This window comes from Trichomycterus rosablanca, chromosome 5, assembly GCF_030014385.1.
Source record: "Trichomycterus rosablanca isolate fTriRos1 chromosome 5, fTriRos1.hap1, whole genome shotgun sequence".
Taxonomy (NCBI): domain Eukaryota; kingdom Metazoa; phylum Chordata; class Actinopteri; order Siluriformes; family Trichomycteridae; genus Trichomycterus; species Trichomycterus rosablanca.
This window is the reverse complement of record NC_085992.1, coordinates 23615021-23635777: the sequence shown is the minus strand read 5'-3', so window position 1 is coordinate 23635777 and position 20757 is coordinate 23615021. Positions and strand designations below refer to the sequence as shown.

The window sequence follows — 20757 nt, the reverse complement described above, 5'->3', positions numbered from 1 at the left end:
ACAACTCCTAAAAATGAAGTGGATGGCAAGTGCATAATTGCCCTGTAATTAAAATAGAATCCACTTGCAGTTTTCAATACAAACTCAAGTGACCAAAGTGCCTTCTTCACAAAAGTGCTTGCAATAGTTTTTACTCCTTGTGAGTCAGTTTAGTCTATTTCTGTACTGAAAAGGATAAAAAACAAACCAAAAAGCAGTTTAACTGAAATTATTAGGTGATTGATGTTTCACTTCCAGTGACACTGGAGCTCCAATGCCTTTTGTGTGTTTACAGATCTTAATGCAACTTTGCCCACTTGCTTCAGCACATTCTTTAGCACATTTCCTTACACAGTCCTCAGTTCATCTAACAGTGAGATAGGACGTAATTAGTTCAATTAAATCAATTACAGTTCTGATGACCAAACAAACAAATTTACAAAGTACAAATGACCTGAATTAGAGACTTTTATGATAAACTAATAATAGACAAATCTTGAGATCATTGTTCAATTAATGCTGTTGGTTAAAGTAGCATTTACATTTACACTGATCAGCCATAACATTAAAACCACTTCCTGGTTTCTACACTCACTGTCCATGTTATCAGCTCCACTTACCATATAGAATCACTTTGTAGTTCTACAATTACTGACTGTAGTCCATCTATTTCTGTACATACCTTTTTAACCTGCTTTCACCCTGTTCTTCAATGGTCAGGACCCCCACAGGACCACTACAGAGTAGGTATTATTTAGGTGGTGGATCACTCTCAGCACTGCAGTGACAATGTCATGGTGGTGGTGTTTTAGTGTGTGTTGTGCTGTGTATGAGTGGATAAGACACAGCAGCGCTGCTGGAGTTTTTAAATACCGTGTCCATTTACTGTCCACTCTATTAGACACTCCTACCTAGTTGGTCCACCTTGTAGATGTAAAGTCAGAGACGATCGCTCATCTATTGCTGCTGTTTGAGTCATCAGTGGTCAGAGGATGCTGCCCACGGGGTGCTGTTGGCTGGATGTTTTTGGTTGGTGGACTATTCTCAGTCCAGCAGCGACAGTGAGGTGTTTAAAAACTTCATCAGCATTGCTGTGTCTTATCCACTCATACCAGCACAACACACACTAACACACCACCACCATGACAGTGTCACTGCTGTGCTGAGAATGATCCACCACCCAAATAATACCTGCTCACATAAACTTAGATATACAGTATGTGGACGGTTTCAGAGTGGATTTGATGCTTTTCAAATTTAGGATCTATCTCCTGTGAGTGTGTTTTGATAATGTTCCACCACACTGCTCAAGAGGAAAGCAGCAATTTACGCCCAGCCTTGTGGTGAATGAAGAGCAAAGTGCTTTTCATGTGAAAGTCCCCTAACACACACACACAAGCAGTACAGAATGCAGAATCCTTACTCACCCTAATGCAACAGTTCTGTTTACAGATGTGACAGCACTGCAGTTCTAACCAAACCTGAAAACTTTTTATATGAATATGTACTATTTAAATAATGAATGACAGAACGAATAAATTCACAAACAACAGTAATCAGCAGTATGGATTGTGAATAGACATTAAACTCTGCACATAATAATAATAATAATATTACATAAAAATTATTTTGATATTTTACATTAAGCCCAAGATAACTTTATATTACTATAAATTAGGGCTGTCGTTAATTGCGTTGACATGACATTAATTCAACCACTCACCTCACTGCCCCTAATCCCTAATTAATCGCGATTAATCTAGATTGAAAAATTTTAATCGCGGGACAGCCCTACTATAATTAACATATATTATATACAGTGTATCACAAAAGTGAGTACACCCCTCACATTTCTGCAAATATTTTATTATATCTTTTCATGGGACAACACTATAGAACTAAAACTTGGATATAACTTAGAGTAGTCAGTGTACAACTTGTATAGCAGTGTATATTTACTGTCTTCTGAAAATAACTCAACACACAGCCATTAATGTCTAAATGGCTGGCAACATAAGTGAGTACACCCCACAGTGAACATGTCCAAATTGTGCCCAAAGTGTCAATATTTTGTGTGACCACCATTATTATCCAGCACTGCCTTAACCCTCCTGGGCATGGAATTCACCAGAGCTGCACAGGTTGCTACTGGAATCCTCTTCCACTCCTCCATGATGACATCACGGAGCTGGTGGATGTTAGACACCTTGAACTCCTCCACCTTCCACTTGAGGATGCGCCACAGGTGCTCAATTGGGTTTAGTCCATCACCTTTACCTTCAGCTTCCTCAGCAAGGCAGTTGTCATCTTGGAGGTTGTGTTTGGGGTCGTTATCCTGTTGGAAAACTGCCATGACTGCCAGTTTTCGAAGGGAGGGGATCATGCTCTGTTTCAGAATGTCACAGTACATGTTGGAATTCATGTTTCCCTCAATGAACTGCAGCTCCCCAGTGCCAGCAACACTCATGCAGCCCAAGACCATGATGCTACCACCACCATGCTTGACTGTAGGCAAGATACAGTTGTCTTGGTACTTCTCACCAGGGCGCCGCCACACATGCTGGACACCATCTGAGCCAAACAAGTTTATCTTGGTCTCGTCAGACCACAGGGCATTCCAGTAATCCATGTTCTTGGACTGCTTGTCTTCAGCAAACTGTTTGCTGGCTTTCTTGTGCATCAGCTTCCTTCTGGGATGACGACCATGCAAACCGAGTTGATGCAGTGTGCGGCGTATGGTCTGAGCACTGACAGGCTGACCTCCCACGTCTTCAACCTCTGCAGCAATGCTGGCAGCACTCATGTGTCTATTTTTTAAAGCCAACCTCTGGATATGACGCCGAACACGTGGGTTCAACTTCTTTGGTCGACCCTGGCGAGGCCTGTTCCGAGTGGAACCTGTCCTGGAAAACCGCTGTATGACCTTGGCCACCATGCTGTAGCTCAGTTTCAGGGTGTTAGCAATCTTCTTATAGCCCAGGCCATCTTTGTGGAGAGCAACAATTCTATTTCTCACATCCTCAGAGAGTTCTTTGCCATGAGGTGCCATGTTGAATATCCAGTGGCCAGTATGAGAGAATTGTACCCAAAACACCAAATTTAACAGCCCTGCTCCCCATTTACACCTGGGACCTTGACACATGACACCAGGGAGGGACAACGACACATTTGGGCACAATTTGGACATGTTCACTGTGGGGTGTACTCACTTATGTTGCCAGCTATTTAGACATTAATGGCTGTGTGTTGAGTTATTTTCAGAAGACAGTAAATCTACACTGCTATACAAGCTGTACACTGACTACTCTAAGTTATATCCAAGTTTCATGTCTATAGTGTTGTCCCATGAAAAGATATAATGAAATATTTGCAGAAATGTGAGGGGTGTACTCACTTTTGTGATACACTGTATATTGTATTTTTTGGTTTGCAATTTTAATTAGCCTTTTTGTGGTATTAGTTTTACTATCTCCTGGTGTAAAATCTACACTCTGAAAGCTAAACTGTTCAGCTCATGGTGTTTATGTTCATCATATTGTTCTACATAGCTGCCACCTTCACTACGTCAACCTCCTTTTTATTAAAAAAGCATTACAGGGTGAGTCAAAATTATGTTAACACTTGAATGGTGGAAACCATTTATTCACAAAACATACTTCATATGTGTAAGATGATTTACAGAACAGTGTCAACCTGTTCGCCATCATGTTCAACACACAAAAACCAGCGAGAAACAGTACCATTTATAGCCCGGACACACATTTCGTGGGGAATAGATCCATTAGTGTTAACATTATTTTAACTCACCCGGTATTATGCTCAGTGATGTGTTTTATATTTAGTTGGAAAGCTGTAAGCTTGTCGATTAACAGTTAACCGTTAACCATTGACAGTAATCAGTAAATCATAAACTGGTGAAAATTTGCATCTCTATCCTGGTACTAAGTGCATCAACATTATTACCATCAGCTGAATCCTACTCAATAACTCAAGCAACTGTGCTAGCCTTCTGCATCTCTTCCCTCAACACCTCCACAGCTCCTCTTTGACTGTTCTCTCCTCCTCCTTAATGTAAATAACACTTAATGTAAATAACACTTAATGTAAATAAGGCCACTGTTTGTGTGTAAAGCAAATAACACACGAAGATACGTTCCAACTGAGTGCCATTTATTGCCAGCTATTTTTTTTTCTTTTTTTTTCCCGTTTATTGCCAGCTTGATGACATCATTAACATGTGCCACTGATCTACAACTCATCAGCAACAGCCATTCAGAAATTAAAACACACTAGCTGCGTCCGGAATCCCATACTTAGAGAGTACGTACTAGATTGGAGGAAGTATGCACTACTCTGTCGGTAAAAAAGTACATACTTTCAGCACAGAAGTATGCAGTATGCACACAACACTGCTACGCACTACATCCGCCATATTGCTAACGTCAAGTGACGACGTGGGACGTGATGACGTAATATCACCATGGTTACAGACTCATTACAAACCCCACTCACCAAACTTTTGGATATTTATCGTGTTTTTGTTATTTATTCGTCTTTAAAATGTTTTATTTTATTTATCTTACTTACACTTGTAAACAGAGGACCGCTATCTTTCTTGTTTCTTATTACGCTTCGAACGCCTACGCAGCTCCAGTTGCATTATGGGATACATTAACGGACCGCAAGTGTGCATCGCTTGCATACTCAAACATGGCTGCCCAATAAGTAGGTCATCCGGGTACTTCTCGCATACCTCTTTGTGTATACTGTGTATTCGGACATACTAACCGCTCTCGCGTCCTCATTTCGCGTACTATTGAGTATGGAAGTATGCGATTCCGGACGCAGCTACTGATCTACTTAAACTTTTAGCATTTAAAAAAATCATCTACTACTGCCACAACAAAAAAAACACTGTTTAAACACAATAAAAATCGCTTTATAAATGATAAATCGCTCACCTGAGATAAAGAAAACCTATCTTGTCCCAGCTTGGAGATATATCACATCCTCACTAATTAATCCATTAGTGTCATGAAATAAAACACCAAACTACACCATTTCCCGTTTAGCCACCAGTGTTAATTTCGTTGACGAATAATTTTCGTCATAGTTTTCGTCAACAAACCTTTTTTACATGACGAAAACAAGACGATAACTAAATAAAAAAGGATAAAAATGATGACGAAATGAATCGACACTTTCGTCAACGAATAAAAACGAGACGAAAATGTTTGGCAGGGACGACATCCAATCAGAACTGATTTAGTTTTGTGGAAGGTAGGGACAAGTTAGGAAGAGATCCAATCAGAACTACTTTAGCGAATGTGGAGGGGCGGGACAAGCCGGGTAGCCATCCAATCAGTACTAATCTTTTGCAGTACCGCGGCAAGACCACACTTGCACACATTTGATCTAAACCCGGGAAGACCAGACCAGCCTGTGAACTGTCTTTACTCATGGAACTAAGTTAACTTCACAATGTCAACAGGGAAAAAGAGGAGAGTCGATATATGGACACATTTCTCATTTTACGTCGTGAAAAACAAGACGATGTGTAAACCATGTGGGGCACTGCTGCTTTTACGGTACCCAGTTTTATAAAGAATGTAATATGCAATTTGTTATAAACAATGCATATATTTTTCAGGCAGAGCAGGCCTACTGGTCATTAATCTTTTGTTATTGTTATGCTCAATAAGCAAGGTCAGGTAAATAAAGATATACAGTGTATCACAAAAGTGAGTACACCCCTCACATTTCTGCAAATATTTCATTATATCTTTTCATGGGACAACACTATAGACATGAAACTTGGATATAACTTAGAGTAGTCAGTGTACAACTTGTATAGCAGTGTAGATTTACTGTCTTCTGAAAATAACTCAACACACAGCCATTAATGTCTAAATGGCTGGCAACATAAGTGAGTACACCCCACAGTGAACATGTCCAAATTGTGCCCAAAGTGTCAATATTTTGTGTGACCACCATTATTATCCAGCACTGCCTTAACCCTCCTGGGCATGGAATTCACCAGAGCTGCACAGGTTGCTACTGGAATCCTCTTCCACTCCTCCATGATGACATCACGGAGCTGGTGGATGTTAGACACCTTGAACTCCTCCACCTTCCACTTGAGGATGCGCCACAGGTGCTCAATTGGGTTTAGTCCATCACCTTTACCTTCAGCTTCCTCAGCAAGGCAGTTGTCATCTTGGAGGTTGTGTTTGGGGTCGTTATCCTGTTGGAAAACTGCCATGAGGCCCAGTTTTCGAAGGGAGGGGATCATGCTCTGTTTCAGAATGTCACAGTACATGTTGGAATTCATGTTTCCCTCAATGAACTGCAGCTCCCCAGTGCCAGCAACACTCATGCAGCCCAAGACCATGATGCTACCACCACCATGCTTGACTGTAGGCAAGATACAGTTGTCTTGGTACTTCTCACCAGGGTGCCGCCACACATGCTGGACACCATCTGAGCCAAACAAGTTTATCTTGCTCTCGTCAGACCACAGGGCATTCCAGTAATCCATGTTCTTGGACTGCTTGTCTTCAGCAAACTGTTTGCGGGCTTTCTTGTGCGTCAGCTTCCTTCTGGGATGACGACCATGCAGACCGAGTTGATGCAGTGTGCGGCGTATGGTCTGAGCACTGACAGGCTGACCTCCCACGTCTTCAACCTCTGCAGCAATGCTGGCAGCACTCATGTGTCTATTTTTTAAAGCCAACCTCTGGATATGACGCCGAACACGTGGACTCAACTTCTTTGGTCGACCCTGGCGAAGCCTGTTCCGAGTGGAACCTGTCCTGGAAAACCGCTGTATGACCTTGGCCACCATGCTGTAGCTCAGTTTCAGGGTGTTAGCAATCTTCTTATAGCCCAGGCCATCTTTGTGGAGAGCAACAATTCTATTTCTCACATCCTCTGAGAGTTCTTTGCCATGAGGTGCCATGTTGAATATCCAGTGGCCAGTATGAGAGAATTGTACCCAAAACACCAAATTTAACAGCCCTGCTCCCCATTTACACCTGGGACCTTGACACATGACACCAGGGAGGGACAACGACACATTTGGGCACAATTTGGACATGTTCACTGTGGGGTGTACTCACTTATGTTGCCAGCTATTAAGACATTAATGGCTGTGTGTTGGGTTATTTTCAGAAGACAGTAAATCTACACTGCTATACAAGTTGTACACTGACTACTCTAAGTTATATCCAAGTTTCATGTCTATAGTGTTGTCTCATGAAAAGATATAATGAAATATTTGCAGAAATGTGAGGGATGTACTCACTTTTGTGATACACTGTACATAAGTTACATTTTAAACTGTTTTTGTGTGTATTGCACATTCAAACATTAATAATATTCCATAACTGGTTAAAAATGTTTCATTTTGTGTAAGGGTATATAATGACTTAAATCATTTAGGGGAATTGATGAAAAAGCATTTACATTTGACACCCTTTATATTTATTTTAGGGCGGCACGGTGGCTAAGTGGGTAACACTGTCGCCTCACAGCAAGAAGGTCCTGGGTTCGAACCCCAGGTGGGGCGGTCCGGGACCTTTCTGTGTGGAGTTTGCATGTTCTCCCCGTGTCCGCGTGAGTTTCCTCCGGGTGCTCCGGTTTCCTCCCACAGTCCAAAGACGTGCAAGTGAGGTGAATTGAAGATACTAAATTTGTCCATGACTGTGTTCGATATAACCTTGAGAATCGAATAAATTTGTGTAATGAATAACTACCATTCCTGTCATGAATGTAACCAATGTGTAAAAACATGACGTTAAAAACCTAATAAACAAACAAACAAACAAACATGTATTTTAGTCGACTGAATCGACTGTAGATTTAGTCGACTATATTCTTATGATAATTAGTCGACTAAAACTAAAACAATTCAGATGACTAAATTATGACTAAAACTAAATTACATTTTAGTTAAAACACTATGACTAAAACTAAATCAAAATTTGCTGTCAAAATTAACACTGTTAGCCACAGATGTCCTCTTCAAAATCCAGCAGGGTTTTATAAAAACATGACAGAAAATCTCAACTCTGCGTCAGTTCTAATTGGTCCATCGCGTTTGATTGCTCAAAAGTAAGTAAAACCAAAAATGCTGCTAAATGTTCCGTGTGTAAAAGTTCAAATAAAAACAGCAGTTGTGCATAAGTGAGATGATGTAGGTTCTGTATTTATTCCTTTAGAATATTAGTTTCACAGTCTGAGCATTGTTATTTAGGTAGCTACTTTAACCATGGTGCATTGAGACATGTATTATTACTGCTTAGTTGTTTGAGAGGAGAAATGATGGTATCGGATTGGTATCGTTGTCGGACATAAAAAAGTGGCATTGAGCCAGCCCTAATCTCAATCATGTACCTCCCTTACTGTGTCTCCAAAACATCCTACCTGCACTGTCCCTCTAATAAATTTGTTCCTAAACTTGTCTATCCTCATCACTCGAAACAAGCATCGCAACCTCATCTCTGCCACCTCCAGCTACCGCTTGTCTTTTAGTCAGTTCAAACCGCCTCCAAAACATACAACATAGCAGGCCTCACTACTGTCCTGTGTTTTTTTACTCTGGCAAATACCATTCTATCACAAATCCCTCCACAAGCCATCCACTCTACCCCCTCCTTCACATCTCTATCACACTGTCCATTACTTTGTATTTAAACTCATCCACTTTCACCACCTCATCCCCCTACAACGCACCTTTCCACCTCCCTCTCATTCACACACGTCCTTTGTTTTATTCCTGCTTTCATTCCCGTTCTCTCCAATGCATAACTCTAACTCTCGAGGCTCTCTTCGACCTGCTCCCTACTCTTGCTACACATCACAATGTCATCCGTGAACATCATATTCCATAGAGACTCCTGTCTAACCTCAGCTGGCAAACAGGAAAGGGCTCAAGAGCTGATTCTTGATGAAGTCCCACCTTCATTTTGAAGATGAGATCACATTTATGAATAATGTATGAAGAAATATAGGTAATGCTAAATGGTTTATGAAGTTCCTCTTGCAAATGATAATTCTTTGACATGATAAAGGCGTAACTTAAAAAGCTATAAGGTTTATGTTTACAGCCAACTTTGCCCATAAAGAGAGCACAAGTGCCTCTTAGATGAACCACTGTAGAAAAATCTAATCAATCAGCCAGCAGAGGTCGTAATTGCATTAGTTATGAGAGAGTCCCTATTCGGCTTCTAATATCTCACCCCTATCTGAACAACAGGCCAATCGTTGTTTATGAGGCTGCTCAGCCCAGCCGGCAGGCAGAGCTGAGACTCGATACGATGTATTCGAGATTCCAGCTCTGATTCCAGCATGTGTTTTCACCGCTGCACCACCTGAGCGGCCCTGCAAGTAATATTCTTAATTTGCTCGCCAGTGGTGGCACGTAACAGCCATGAGTAGTCTTAATAGGTTATTGAATTTTTATTATTATTATTTGGTTTTTTTTACAATTGACACTTTTTGCTCTATTTAGTATTTGTTTTGGACGATTTTTCATCTATCTAATGAGACAGATAATAGCGCCCAATTCAAAAATGCATCCACCCATCAAAAAATGTCTACTTGCTAGCTCGAGTTCCAAGTGGCAAACTGTAAAGACCAAAGATTATTGCTGCTTAATTTCTCAGAGCAACTGTTCACATAAAAAAGGCAAACAAACAACCTGCGTCTCTACTTCTAAATCCAATCTTAAAGAATCATTTGCAGTACCTGAACCCCAGTTTGATTTAGCATGACTGAACTACTAAGAGCCGCACACAGTCGTACTTCACCACTTTAAGCTGTTCACAATAAGTACAAACACAGAGAGGCATTTTTATCATTTAAGATAGCTTCAGGGCTTCGTCTGGCTCGTGTGATAACAATAAGCAGGCAATGTAGAGTGACAAAGAAGTTCAAAGAAGTAGCTGGCAAAGTGGATTTCATAATAAGAACAATTCATTATGAGAAAGAAACAAGGCAAGAGTCGAAAGCATCTTATTATCGCAAAGCAGGCTCCAAAAGAAACAGAGTTGGCTCGTGATGGTTTTGTGCAAGCAAAAACCTCAAAGAGCTAATTAATTAACACTGAGACCTGACATAAGTGATTGAAATGTATTGTTTGGCACTTCAATAAAAGCTATAGGCAACTGTTTTTTGTCCATTTTAGAGCCTCTGGCTTCTTACACTAATCGAAAGCCCATTCAGCTCTACATGTATTCTTACAGCTAACCCATGGTTTGTGTGTTCATAAATTCAAAACATTTTACATACCTCCTTGGGCAAAGATGTCAGGCGATTCCTGTCACAGTTGAAGTTTGAGAGTTTCTTTAGTTTACCAATACTTTTTGGCAGGCTCTGATAAAACACATAAGCAATAAAATCAGAAAAGCTAATGCTTTGGTTGATCTTTTATTAGCCAGCTTATTGGCATAATGTAACTAATCAAGAAATTAGAGAATATCACTCTACTCTGTAGTAAGACCTTAAGGCCAAGGTAACCATGTTATTTATAGTAAGAAAATTATCACTAGCAAATTGAACTGCTCGTCAATGTCCAGATGAAAATGGCTCAGTACCAATAATTACATTCCATGTTGCACTAAGAGCACTTATTCAGAGCACAATTCATTCCTGCAGATGGTTAACCCACACTCCTAAACATATATTCAACGTCTTAAATGGGGCCCGAGTGAAGTTTGAGCTTACCAGCAGCTGGTTCTCAGTCAACACCAGTTCTGTCAGGCTTTCACAGTCACCGATGCTCACAGGCAGCTGGAGCAGGCGGTTCTGGTCCGCTTTTAGTATTGAAAGATGTTTTAATTTTCCTGCAAGAGGACATAAGCACTGTGAGACAGGGTCTTAATACTACTACTACTAATAAGTTGTATTTATATAGCACATTTCTCATACCCAAAGTCACTTTACAGACGCTAAACAAAAAAAAAAACACAAACGACAAAGGAGGTACAGGGAGAAGAGTTTTAAAAGAGAAAAATGTGGCCACTCAGGTGGCGCAGCGGTAAAACACACTAGGGGCTGAGCTTTCGAATACATCATATAAAATCTCAGCTTGGAAAAGCCGGGAAAGACGGACCAGGTTTCCTCATTACTGGTGCAATCACAACCTCTGATTGCACCAGTAATGAGGTGATTGATGGCGCCTGCACAGAGTTGGGGAATAACGCTGTTCAGGGTGTGGCTTTCCCTGCACAGAGCTGAGTCTCTAGCAGTGGAGGGTTGCACTGGTAAAGGTGAAGCATAACGCATTCATGGAAATTGGATACGACTAGGTTAGAGGAGAAAATTGGGGGGGGGGGGGGGGGGGGGGGGGGGGGGGTCTGAGGAAAGGGGGGGGGATGTAGAGCAAAAATGTAGAGTTTGTGGTAATGCTGAATGATCTGCCACCAACAGTAACTAATCTGAATTTTGGAACTGAAAAGAGACCACTATCTGAGGACCTAAGAGAACTTGCAGGAGAATAGGAGTGTAAAAGCTCTGATAAATAAACTGGGGCCAGGCCATTAAGGGATTTGTATGTTAGCAGTAGAACTTTAAATTTAATATGAATTGGGACAGGTAGCCAGTGCAGTTGATAAAGAATTGGGGTGATATGAGCTGATTCTTTAGAATGTGAAAGAACTCGAGCAGCAGAATTTTGAACATGTTGTAGAGACTGTATGATTTTGTTGGGAAGGCCAATAAAAGGAGCATTGCAGTAATCTAAGGACAGGGACAAGTCAAAAAGTACCCCCAGGTTGCAAACCACTGGAGATGTTTTTACAGCCACACTATGAAAGTTAAGAGTAAAGTCTGAGAGCTTTGATATCGTCGATTTCGGGCCAACAAGCAAAACTTCGGTTTTCTCTGTTGAGTTTAAGAAAATTAGCAGGCATCCAGTTTCTAAGATCAGAGATGCAGGAAATTAGGGTGGCAGAGTAGAGGCAGTTTTAGTGCTCATGTAGATCTATGGGTCATCAGCATTGCTGGAAATTAAGAACATGGCTGGGAATTATCTGACCAAGAGGTAACATGTAGATGATACATAAAAGAAATTAAATCATGTCACATAAAACGACTGATTGTTTTCACAGTTCTGGTGCTTAGCAGACACAACTGGCCATGACCTGGTCTGGACGAGGCGCGAAAATAAGTGGAGGAAGAATTCATAGTGAGTCGTGTGATCTTCCACACGTGCTGAGACTTTCTATAAAAAACCACCGCTGGTCAGTGTAACGTTGTAGCCAGCGGATTCATACATGACAAAGGTCGCACTGCTTGGTCGGAAGGCCATCGAGCAGCAGGCAGAGGTCAGCAGAGATCCGGGAATTTAATCTCAGAGGTTCTATTGGCCAGTCAGCTGTTTACACAGACATGACTGGCTATGTCTGAGAACAGGGGTGGCCGAACTGCCAAGCCAAAATAAAATAAAGAGGGATGCATCAGGATGGGCATCCAGCATAAAACTATGCCAAATCAAGTATGAACACCAGAATGATCATTTGCGGGGACCCCTAAAATTGAGAGCAGCCAGAAAACCAAATAATTAAAGTAAGTTTATATAGCTGTAAAAGCTTTTTGTCAGACATAATAGTTTTGTTGTCCAAAAACTGCTTAAATTTGATTTAAACAATTATATAACTTAACACTGTTGTTCAGTGGAGTCTTGGAACCATATAATATTATATTAATTTTTATCTCTTTTCAGACTAATATGTTTTAGCAGCTTTTATCGCTCTTAGAAATTCCTTCATTGTGGCATAGTGGTCATGTAGAAACTTCAACCCCCTTTAACACCAGTTAAGACGCTTGGAAATGATTGAAAAGCTGACCATCGTTGGACAGTGCCCAACCTCATAGTGTGTTGTGTGTCCATTAACTTTTCCTGATATAATGTAAAATGTTGTGTAGCTTGAAATATTCAATCAAACGTTTGATAATAAGTCATGAACAATTTAAAGTTAAACCATTTTGCATATTTTAGCGGAGCATTAACATAAGTTAAGATAAGATTTTTACTATCTTACAGGGGGAGATTTGCATCGTTACAGCAACTTAAATAGATAAAGAGATATAGAAAAGTGTTAATACATATATAAAAAAAAATACAAATGTAGGAAATATAAAAAATATAAAGATTAAAAAAAATTAACAATCTATAACAGAATTTAACAGATATTGCACTGACTGGTATTGCACAAATTCAACAAATGTTTTACTGTTGTAAAAAAGGTATTGCACATGCTTCAAGTTTGCTTTAGATGAGTGCAGATATAAGAACCATATAAATTACTGTGATTGTCTGCGTTTGGGGCGGTGCTGGTTATCTGTCTGACAGCAGAAGTTAGAAAGCAATGCAGGTGGAGAAGCCTGTCGCTAAAGGAGCTGCCCAGTGCTGCCACAGTCTCATGCAGTGGATGAGAGATATTCTCCATTAAGGATGAAAGCTTGGCCATCATCCTTCTTTCACCTACTGCCTCCACTGAGTCCAGGGTGCGGCCCAGGACAGAACTCGCCTTTCTGATCAGTTTGTCCAATTTCTTCATGTCTGCTATCATAATGCTGCTACCCCAGCAGATAACACCATAGAAAATGGCTGATGCCACCACCGAGTCATAAAAATAATTGAGAAAGGCCCTTTGTATTCCAAAAGACCGAAGCCTCCTCAGCAAATAAATTCTGCTCTGGCCTTTCTTATACAGTGCTTGTGTATTGTTAAGGTGAACACCTGGGTATCTATATGTGTTGACAATCTCAATATTTAGTCCCCGGATGTTCACTGGTTTTGGTGGTTAGCCTAGACTTGCGAAGGTCAACCACCAGCTCTTTGGTCTTGAAACATTTATGAGCATCTAACCAAACATTTTTAATCAAGACAATTTTCTCTAGAATTTTACAATGAGAAGACACTGACACTAATGACAATATATTAGCAAAGTTAATGTCAATTAATTTCCCATCACTACCAATTGATGTTTCAATTCGAAGTAGAGCTGAGGACATCAAGCAATATCAGCAATAGCAAAGTCTTGTGTTAAAATCTGACCGAGCAGAAATTTAAATGCCTTGGAGCCCATGCACCAGTTCTCCACAATACATGTTTACAACACAAGTGTTAGGCTTTATTTACATAAGCTTTACTGACATCAGTCAGAGAACACATTAAAGTGCTTTGCCAGTGTGCTTGTGGGCAGACTTTGTACTGCAACTCTACCCGTAGCACTACCGTTCATTCTTGTAACTGTTCCACATGGTTGCCACACGATTTTATGATTTATTAAAGCTTGTAGCCATTTCACATGTGCTGTATTTTATATTTAAATGGGTTACTATGTTTTTTCACTCTGACTAAGAACAGTCAATATTAATTAGCTGCAAAGTCATAATGTGATTATGCAAGAATAAACCCCCTATGCAGCGTGTGTAATAAGTGTAATGACTGACCTATGTCGTCTGGCAAAGCATCAATGAGGTTCTGAGACACGAGCAGATCAGTAAGAGAGACCAGGCAAGCTAATTCCTCTGGGAGATGCTCAAGCTTGTTCTCCGACACATCCAGACAGAGGAGGTTTTTTAAGTTGCCTATTTCCTACAGGAGAAAAGAAACATAAGCACATTTGCAAATGTGTACAGTATGTACAGTAATATTTTAACTGATTTAATTAACTCTGATTGTGTTTATGTAAATATTCATATACTATGTGTATAGATACACTGACAACAAAAGTTATGGGATAGTAGAATGTGAATTATAAAGTGGCGTTATTTAGAGGATGGCTTGGTAATAACCTATGCTGTAAAAGTTGTGAGATGTTACCTTGTGAGTGAGGTTAAACACTGGCCAGCATGCCTATGGCAAGGCGATGTGAATTATCAGAATTGGGCATTGTAAAGCATTATATAGTGCTTTTCAACCAAAAGAACTTTGGTTCTTAAACTGGTTCTGTTCGGCTTTCTTCGACCCTTGGTGCTTTTTTAAAGAACCGGCCTGTGTTTGTTTTTGAGCACCAAGCATGCGGCATCAACGGTGGGCATTGCGCAACGGAAGTAGTAACAAAGTGATGGAGTGCGTAGAGATTATCTGCGAGCATTTGTGCTGCTGTTACAGACGTTCATTCCAGTCTATAGAAAGCAAAGGCACAGCAGCGCAAAAGCGGTTTTGCAGCCTCTCATGTGAAAGCACCCAAACCTCTACAACTTGATGTCAGGGTTCACTGAAAACCCTAGTATTCTTTTGTGTCATTTCGCAATTGATCATATGATCGTGATTGGCTGTGTCGGGCTAAAATTCTCCATGCAAATAGACAAGATACTCTGCCAGAAATCACATCCACATTCAATGCACAAGGTCCACAAGAGTGTCTTTGTTATCTTGACATAAAACACAGCACCTTCCCTGGGCTTGTGAGGTTGCTTAGTGAACACTAGAGGACTTGGCAATATGTGGCGTAGTTTATCGAGTCACATTACCAATGGTTTAAGTCTGATAATAGGGTTCATGTGTGACCATATGCGCAGCTGTAAACATGGCACTGTGCAGGCTGGTGGTTGTTTCATACTGGTGTGGGGTGTGTTCTCAAAGCATGGGTTGGGTCCACTGACCCACCTAAACACATCGCTGATCAATGCTCTCAAATTTTCAGTGCTTGGTGACCATTTGCAGCCCTTCATGAACTTCATATACACCATACCCCCCACCCAAAAAATGGTGTATTCCAGCAGGATAATGCATTTGTGCTATTAAGCCCAAGTTGTCCATTGTTGTGAGGGGTCCATTCAAACTAGAGATCCTGCACCTACAAATACCATGGAGCTGTGTGTGTCTATCCAGACATCATGGCTCAAAATCCATTCAGACGTCATCTGTACACTTGTGGAATCAATGCCATGATGAGTTACTACACTTTGCCGGGTCATAGGGGGTCCTAAACAATACTCGTTCCTATACCATGACTTTTGGCATGCCAGTATACACTGATCAGCCATAACATTAAAACCACCTCTTTCTTTCTACACTCACTGTAGCTCCACTTACCATATAGAAGCACTTCGTAGTTCTACAATTACTGACTGTAGTCCATCTGTTTCTCTACATACCTTTTTAACCTGCTTTCACCCTGGTCTTCAATGGTCAGAACACCCACAGAGTAGGTATTATTTAGGTGGTGGATGATTCTCAGCACTGCAGTGACAATGACATGGTGGTGGTGTGTTAGTGTGTGTTGTGCTGGTATGAGTAAATCAGACACAGCAGCGCTGCTGGAGTTTTTAAATACTGTGTCCACTCAGTGTCCACTCTATTAGACACTCCTACCTAGTTGGTCCACCTTGTAGATGTAAAGTCAGAGACGATCGCTCATATATTGCTGCTGTTTGAGTTGGTCATCTTCTAGACCTTCATCAGTGGTCACAGGACACTGCCCACGGAGCGCTGTTGGCTGGATATTTTTGTTTGGTGGACTATTCTCAGTCCAGCAGTGACAGTGAGGTGTTTAAAAACTCCAGCAGCGCTGCTGTGTCTTATCCACTCATATCAGCACAATACACACTAACACACCACCACCATGTCAGTGTCACTGCAGTGCTGAGAATGATCCACCACCCAAATAATACCTGCTGTGTAGTGGTCCTGTGGAGGTCCTGACCATTGAAGAACAACATGAAAGGAGGCTAAGAAAGAATGTAGAACTACAAAGTGCTTCTATATGGTAAGTGAAGCTGATAAAATGGACAGTGAGTGTAGAAACAAGGAGGTGATTTTAATGTTATGGCTGATCGGTGTACAGAGGGAAACTTAGGGCAGCCAATTTCTGTTCTGCATGTTTTTGGTAGGTGGGGAATACGAGTGTACCTGGAAGACAGCCAGGCAAATACAAACACCTCAAAGCCCTCAAAGACCAAAAGTAAGGTTTAAACACAGGACCTCAGACACCATGTGGCAAGGCAGCACCTACCATAACAGCTGCATCACAGTGCCAACCAAAAACAGTTCATAACTTTAGAACTAAACCTTTTAACAGCAATGCCTGTGAGGAGCTTGGCATGTTCATTCAGTGTCTGCCTCAGGGCACTCAGGTCTGGCATTACTGTTACCATGACATCCCCCCTCTGTACATCGTTCATAGCACGTGAGTGAACTAATCAGCACATTTCAGAAATACTTTACCGCTGGTATTTCAGACAGCTGGTTTCCATCCAACCACAAGTCCTTTAGGTTCACAAGACATCCAATTGTCTCGGGCTGCAAAAGAATCAACAACAGATTGACAGTTTATTAAACAGCATACTCAAAAATGCACAAACATGCAAAATACGTGCCAACTAATTTTCCACTGTGGTATGAGAGTGGTAAATATAGTCACAAATGAAACTGGCTGGCATGTTTACTGGGAGGTTTTCACTTTAAAATAACCTCTGATATGAAAATGACTACATATTAATCCTTTCTGTACATTCAAAAAGCAATAAATGAAGCAAAACTTACCAGACTATACAGCTCATTGTTACCCACATCGAGTTCTTCAAGTCTGTGTAGCTGTGAAAGAGATCTGCCAACAGACAATCAATGAGGAAATAACTGAACTTTTAGTAAGTGATCGGTATGTAAACTCATGCACATACACACATGGCACAGCATACTTACTCAGGTAAATATGTCAACAGGTTTTCACGGAGCTCCAGTGATGCCAAGTTACAGAGGCTAAAAAAAAAATTGGCATCGTCACAAATTCATTGCGATATCAATGATTGACAGGGCGTTTCCACACCTGGACCAACGACTAGAATCTATCATTCTTATCAATTTTGAACTTGTTTAAAAAAGGGTGGTGTGACAAATTTTCACATTCCAGATTATGAACTGTGGATTTATTGCTCAATTCTAACTGACAGACATGTAAAACAATTAAGTAGTCAAAACTATCACTGTCAATTCCAGGACAAGTTCAAGTTGAGAACAGACAAGAACGAATAAAGATCAAGTCTAAACAGGGTCAGGACAAAATTTAAACAGAAATTAACCAGTATATAACATTAAAACCACCTCCTTGTTTCTACACTCTCTGATCGTTTTATCAGCTCCACTTACCATATAGAAGCACTTTGTAGTTCTACAATGACTGACTGTAGTCCATCTGTTTCTCTACATACCTTTTTAGCATCCTTTCACCCTGTTCTTCAATGGTCAGGACCCCCACAGGACCACCACAGAGCAGGTATTATTTAGGTGGTGGATCATTCTCAGCACTGCAGTGACAATGACATGGTGGTGGTGTGTTAGTGTGTGTTGTGCTGGTATGAGTGGATCAGACACAGCAGCACTGCTGGAGTTTTTAAAAACCGTGTCCACTCACTGCCCACTCTATTAGACACTCCTACCTAGTTGGTCCACCTTGTAGATGTAAAGTCAGAGACAATCGCTCATATATTGCTGCTGTTTGAGTTGGTCATCTTCTAGACCTTCATCAGTGGTCACAGGACGCTGCCCATGGGGCGCTGTTGGCTGGATATTTTTGGTTGGTGGACTACACTCAGTCTAGCAGTGACAGCGAGGTGTTTAAAAACGCCATCAGCGTTGCTGTGTCTGATCCACTCATACCAGCACAACACACACTAACACACCACCACCATGTCATTGTCATCATCCACCACCTAAATAATACCTGCTCTGTGGTGGTCCTGTGGGGGTCTTGACCATTGAAAAACAGGGTGAAAGCAGTCAGTAACTGTAGAACTACAAAGTGCTTCTATATGGTAAGTGGAGCTGATAAAATGGACAGTGAGTATAGAAACAAGGAGGTGGTCAATGTTATATGTTTCCTTTTGCATCTTTAACTGATAACAGTCTAAGTGGTCCTTTACATCTTTGGCTTCCATTTTTCCTAAAAATAAGCTGAAAATAGACTTATCTGACCACAGCACATGTTTTCACTGTCCTTTACCCATCTAAGATATTCTCAGACCCAGAGAACTCTGTGTATGGATTTCTCATTGTGGAATAATTTCAGGTTGCATTTCTCAGTGCAGCGGTACACTGTGAAAGTGACAACAGTTTTCTGAAGCTGTTCCAAGCCAATGTGGCTATATATTTATTTTTAGCTTTTTTATGCAATGTTTTTGAGAGCTCAAAGGTTTTTTTGGCATTATGTATGATAGATGGTAAAAACCTAAATTATTTGCAATCTTACATTGACAAATTATCTATTTGAACTTTTATTGCATTATACAAAATATCCCAATGTTTCTGAATATTGGCAACATCAATAATGCTGATGGTTGTAGGTTTGACATATAAACCTACTAGTGTCTTTTTAAAAAATGTTTTTATTAGTTTGCAGAATGAAACACGTTATTCAGATGCTTAATTTCAGCAAGGAATCGCTGGAATTGTGCAGCTCAGTACATTCTGCATGCTGCCATAATTACACAAGAATCTGCACAAATACATCAGTTCTGACTTCTCTCTCTCTCTTTAGCTTTAATAATAATAGCTGCTGTGTTCCAAAGCAGTCCTTGCATACCGAGCAGTAAGCAAAATAGTAATGTTATTGCTAATGTCTTAATTTCATTAACTTTTTAGTATTTTGGTTGGCACTATATTGCCAGAAGTATTCACTCACCCATCCAAATAATTGAATTCAGGTGTTCCAATCACTTCCATGGCCACAGGTGTATAAAACCAAGCACCTAGGCATGCAGACTGTTTCTACAAACATTAGTGAAAGAATGGGTCGCTCTCAGGAGCTCAGTGAATTCCAGCGTGGTACCGTGATAGGATGCCACCTGTGCAACAAGTCCAGTCGTGAAATGTCCTCGCTACTAAATATTCCACAGTCAACTGTCAGTGGTATTATAACAAAGTGGAAGCGATTGGGAACGACAGCAACTCAGCCACAAAGTTGTAGGCCACGTAAAATGACAGAGCGGGGTCAGCGGATGCTGAGGCGCATAGTGCGCAGAGGTCGCCAACTTTCTGCAGAGTCAATCGCTACAGACCTCCAAACTTCATGTGACCTTCAGATTAGCTCAAGAACAGAGCTTAGAGAGCTTCATGGAATGGGTTTCCATGGCCGAGCAGCTGCATTCAAGCCTTCTCCGTATGGCAATCCGATGGACGAGTCTGGGTTTGGCGGTTGCCAGGAGAACGGTACTTGTCTGACTGCATTGTGCCAAGTATAAAGTTTGGTGGAGGGGGGATGATGGTGTGGGGTTGTTTTTCAGGAGTTGGGCTCGGCCCCTTAGTTCCAGTGAAAGGAACTCTTAATGCTTCAACATACCAAGAGATTTTGGACAATTTCATGCTCCCAACTTTGTGGGAACAGTTTGGGGAAGGCCCCTTCCTGTTCCAACATGACTGCGCACCAATGCACAAAGCAAGGTCCATAAAGACATGGATGAGCAAGTTTGGTGTGGAAGAACTTGACTGGCCTGCACCTTTGGGATCAATTAGAGCGGAGACTGCGAGCCAGGCCTTCTCGTCCAACATTAGTGTCTGACCTCACAAATGCGCTTCTGGAAGAATGGTAAAAAATTCCCATAAACACACTCCTAAACCTTGTGGAAAGCCTTCACAAAAGAGTTGAAGCTGTTATAGATGCAAAGGGTGGGCCGACATCATAATAAACCCTATGGATTAAGAATGGGACGTCACTCAAGTTCATATGCGTGTGAAGGCAGACGAGCGAATACTTTTGGCAATATAGTGTATGTCCTCACTGCAGAATAAGCAGGGAATGTGTACAGGTTGAACTACATCATACAATT

At 41.0% G+C, this 20757-nt stretch overlaps 1 protein-coding gene across 2 annotated transcripts in view; it reads right to left on the bottom strand.

The window, feature by feature from the left end:
- The window catches only part of lrrc1 (leucine rich repeat containing 1), a 117641-nt gene that overhangs the window by 22913 nt on the left and 73971 nt on the right, over positions 1 to 20757 (bottom strand). For both annotated transcript variants that reach the window (XR_010012379.1, XM_062994993.1), the window contains exons 5-10: positions 17639 to 17695; positions 17480 to 17543; positions 17162 to 17236; positions 14440 to 14584; positions 10705 to 10823; positions 10270 to 10353 (exon numbers count right to left, since the gene is read on the bottom strand). Coding sequence is in view for 1 of the 2 variants with exons in the window: in XM_062994993.1 (XP_062851063.1) it covers positions 10270 to 10353; positions 10705 to 10823; positions 14440 to 14584; positions 17162 to 17236; positions 17480 to 17543; positions 17639 to 17695 (544 nt within the window). In the remaining variant the exon portion in view is untranslated. The remainder of the gene's footprint in view (positions 1 to 10269; positions 10354 to 10704; positions 10824 to 14439; positions 14585 to 17161; positions 17237 to 17479; positions 17544 to 17638; positions 17696 to 20757) is intronic.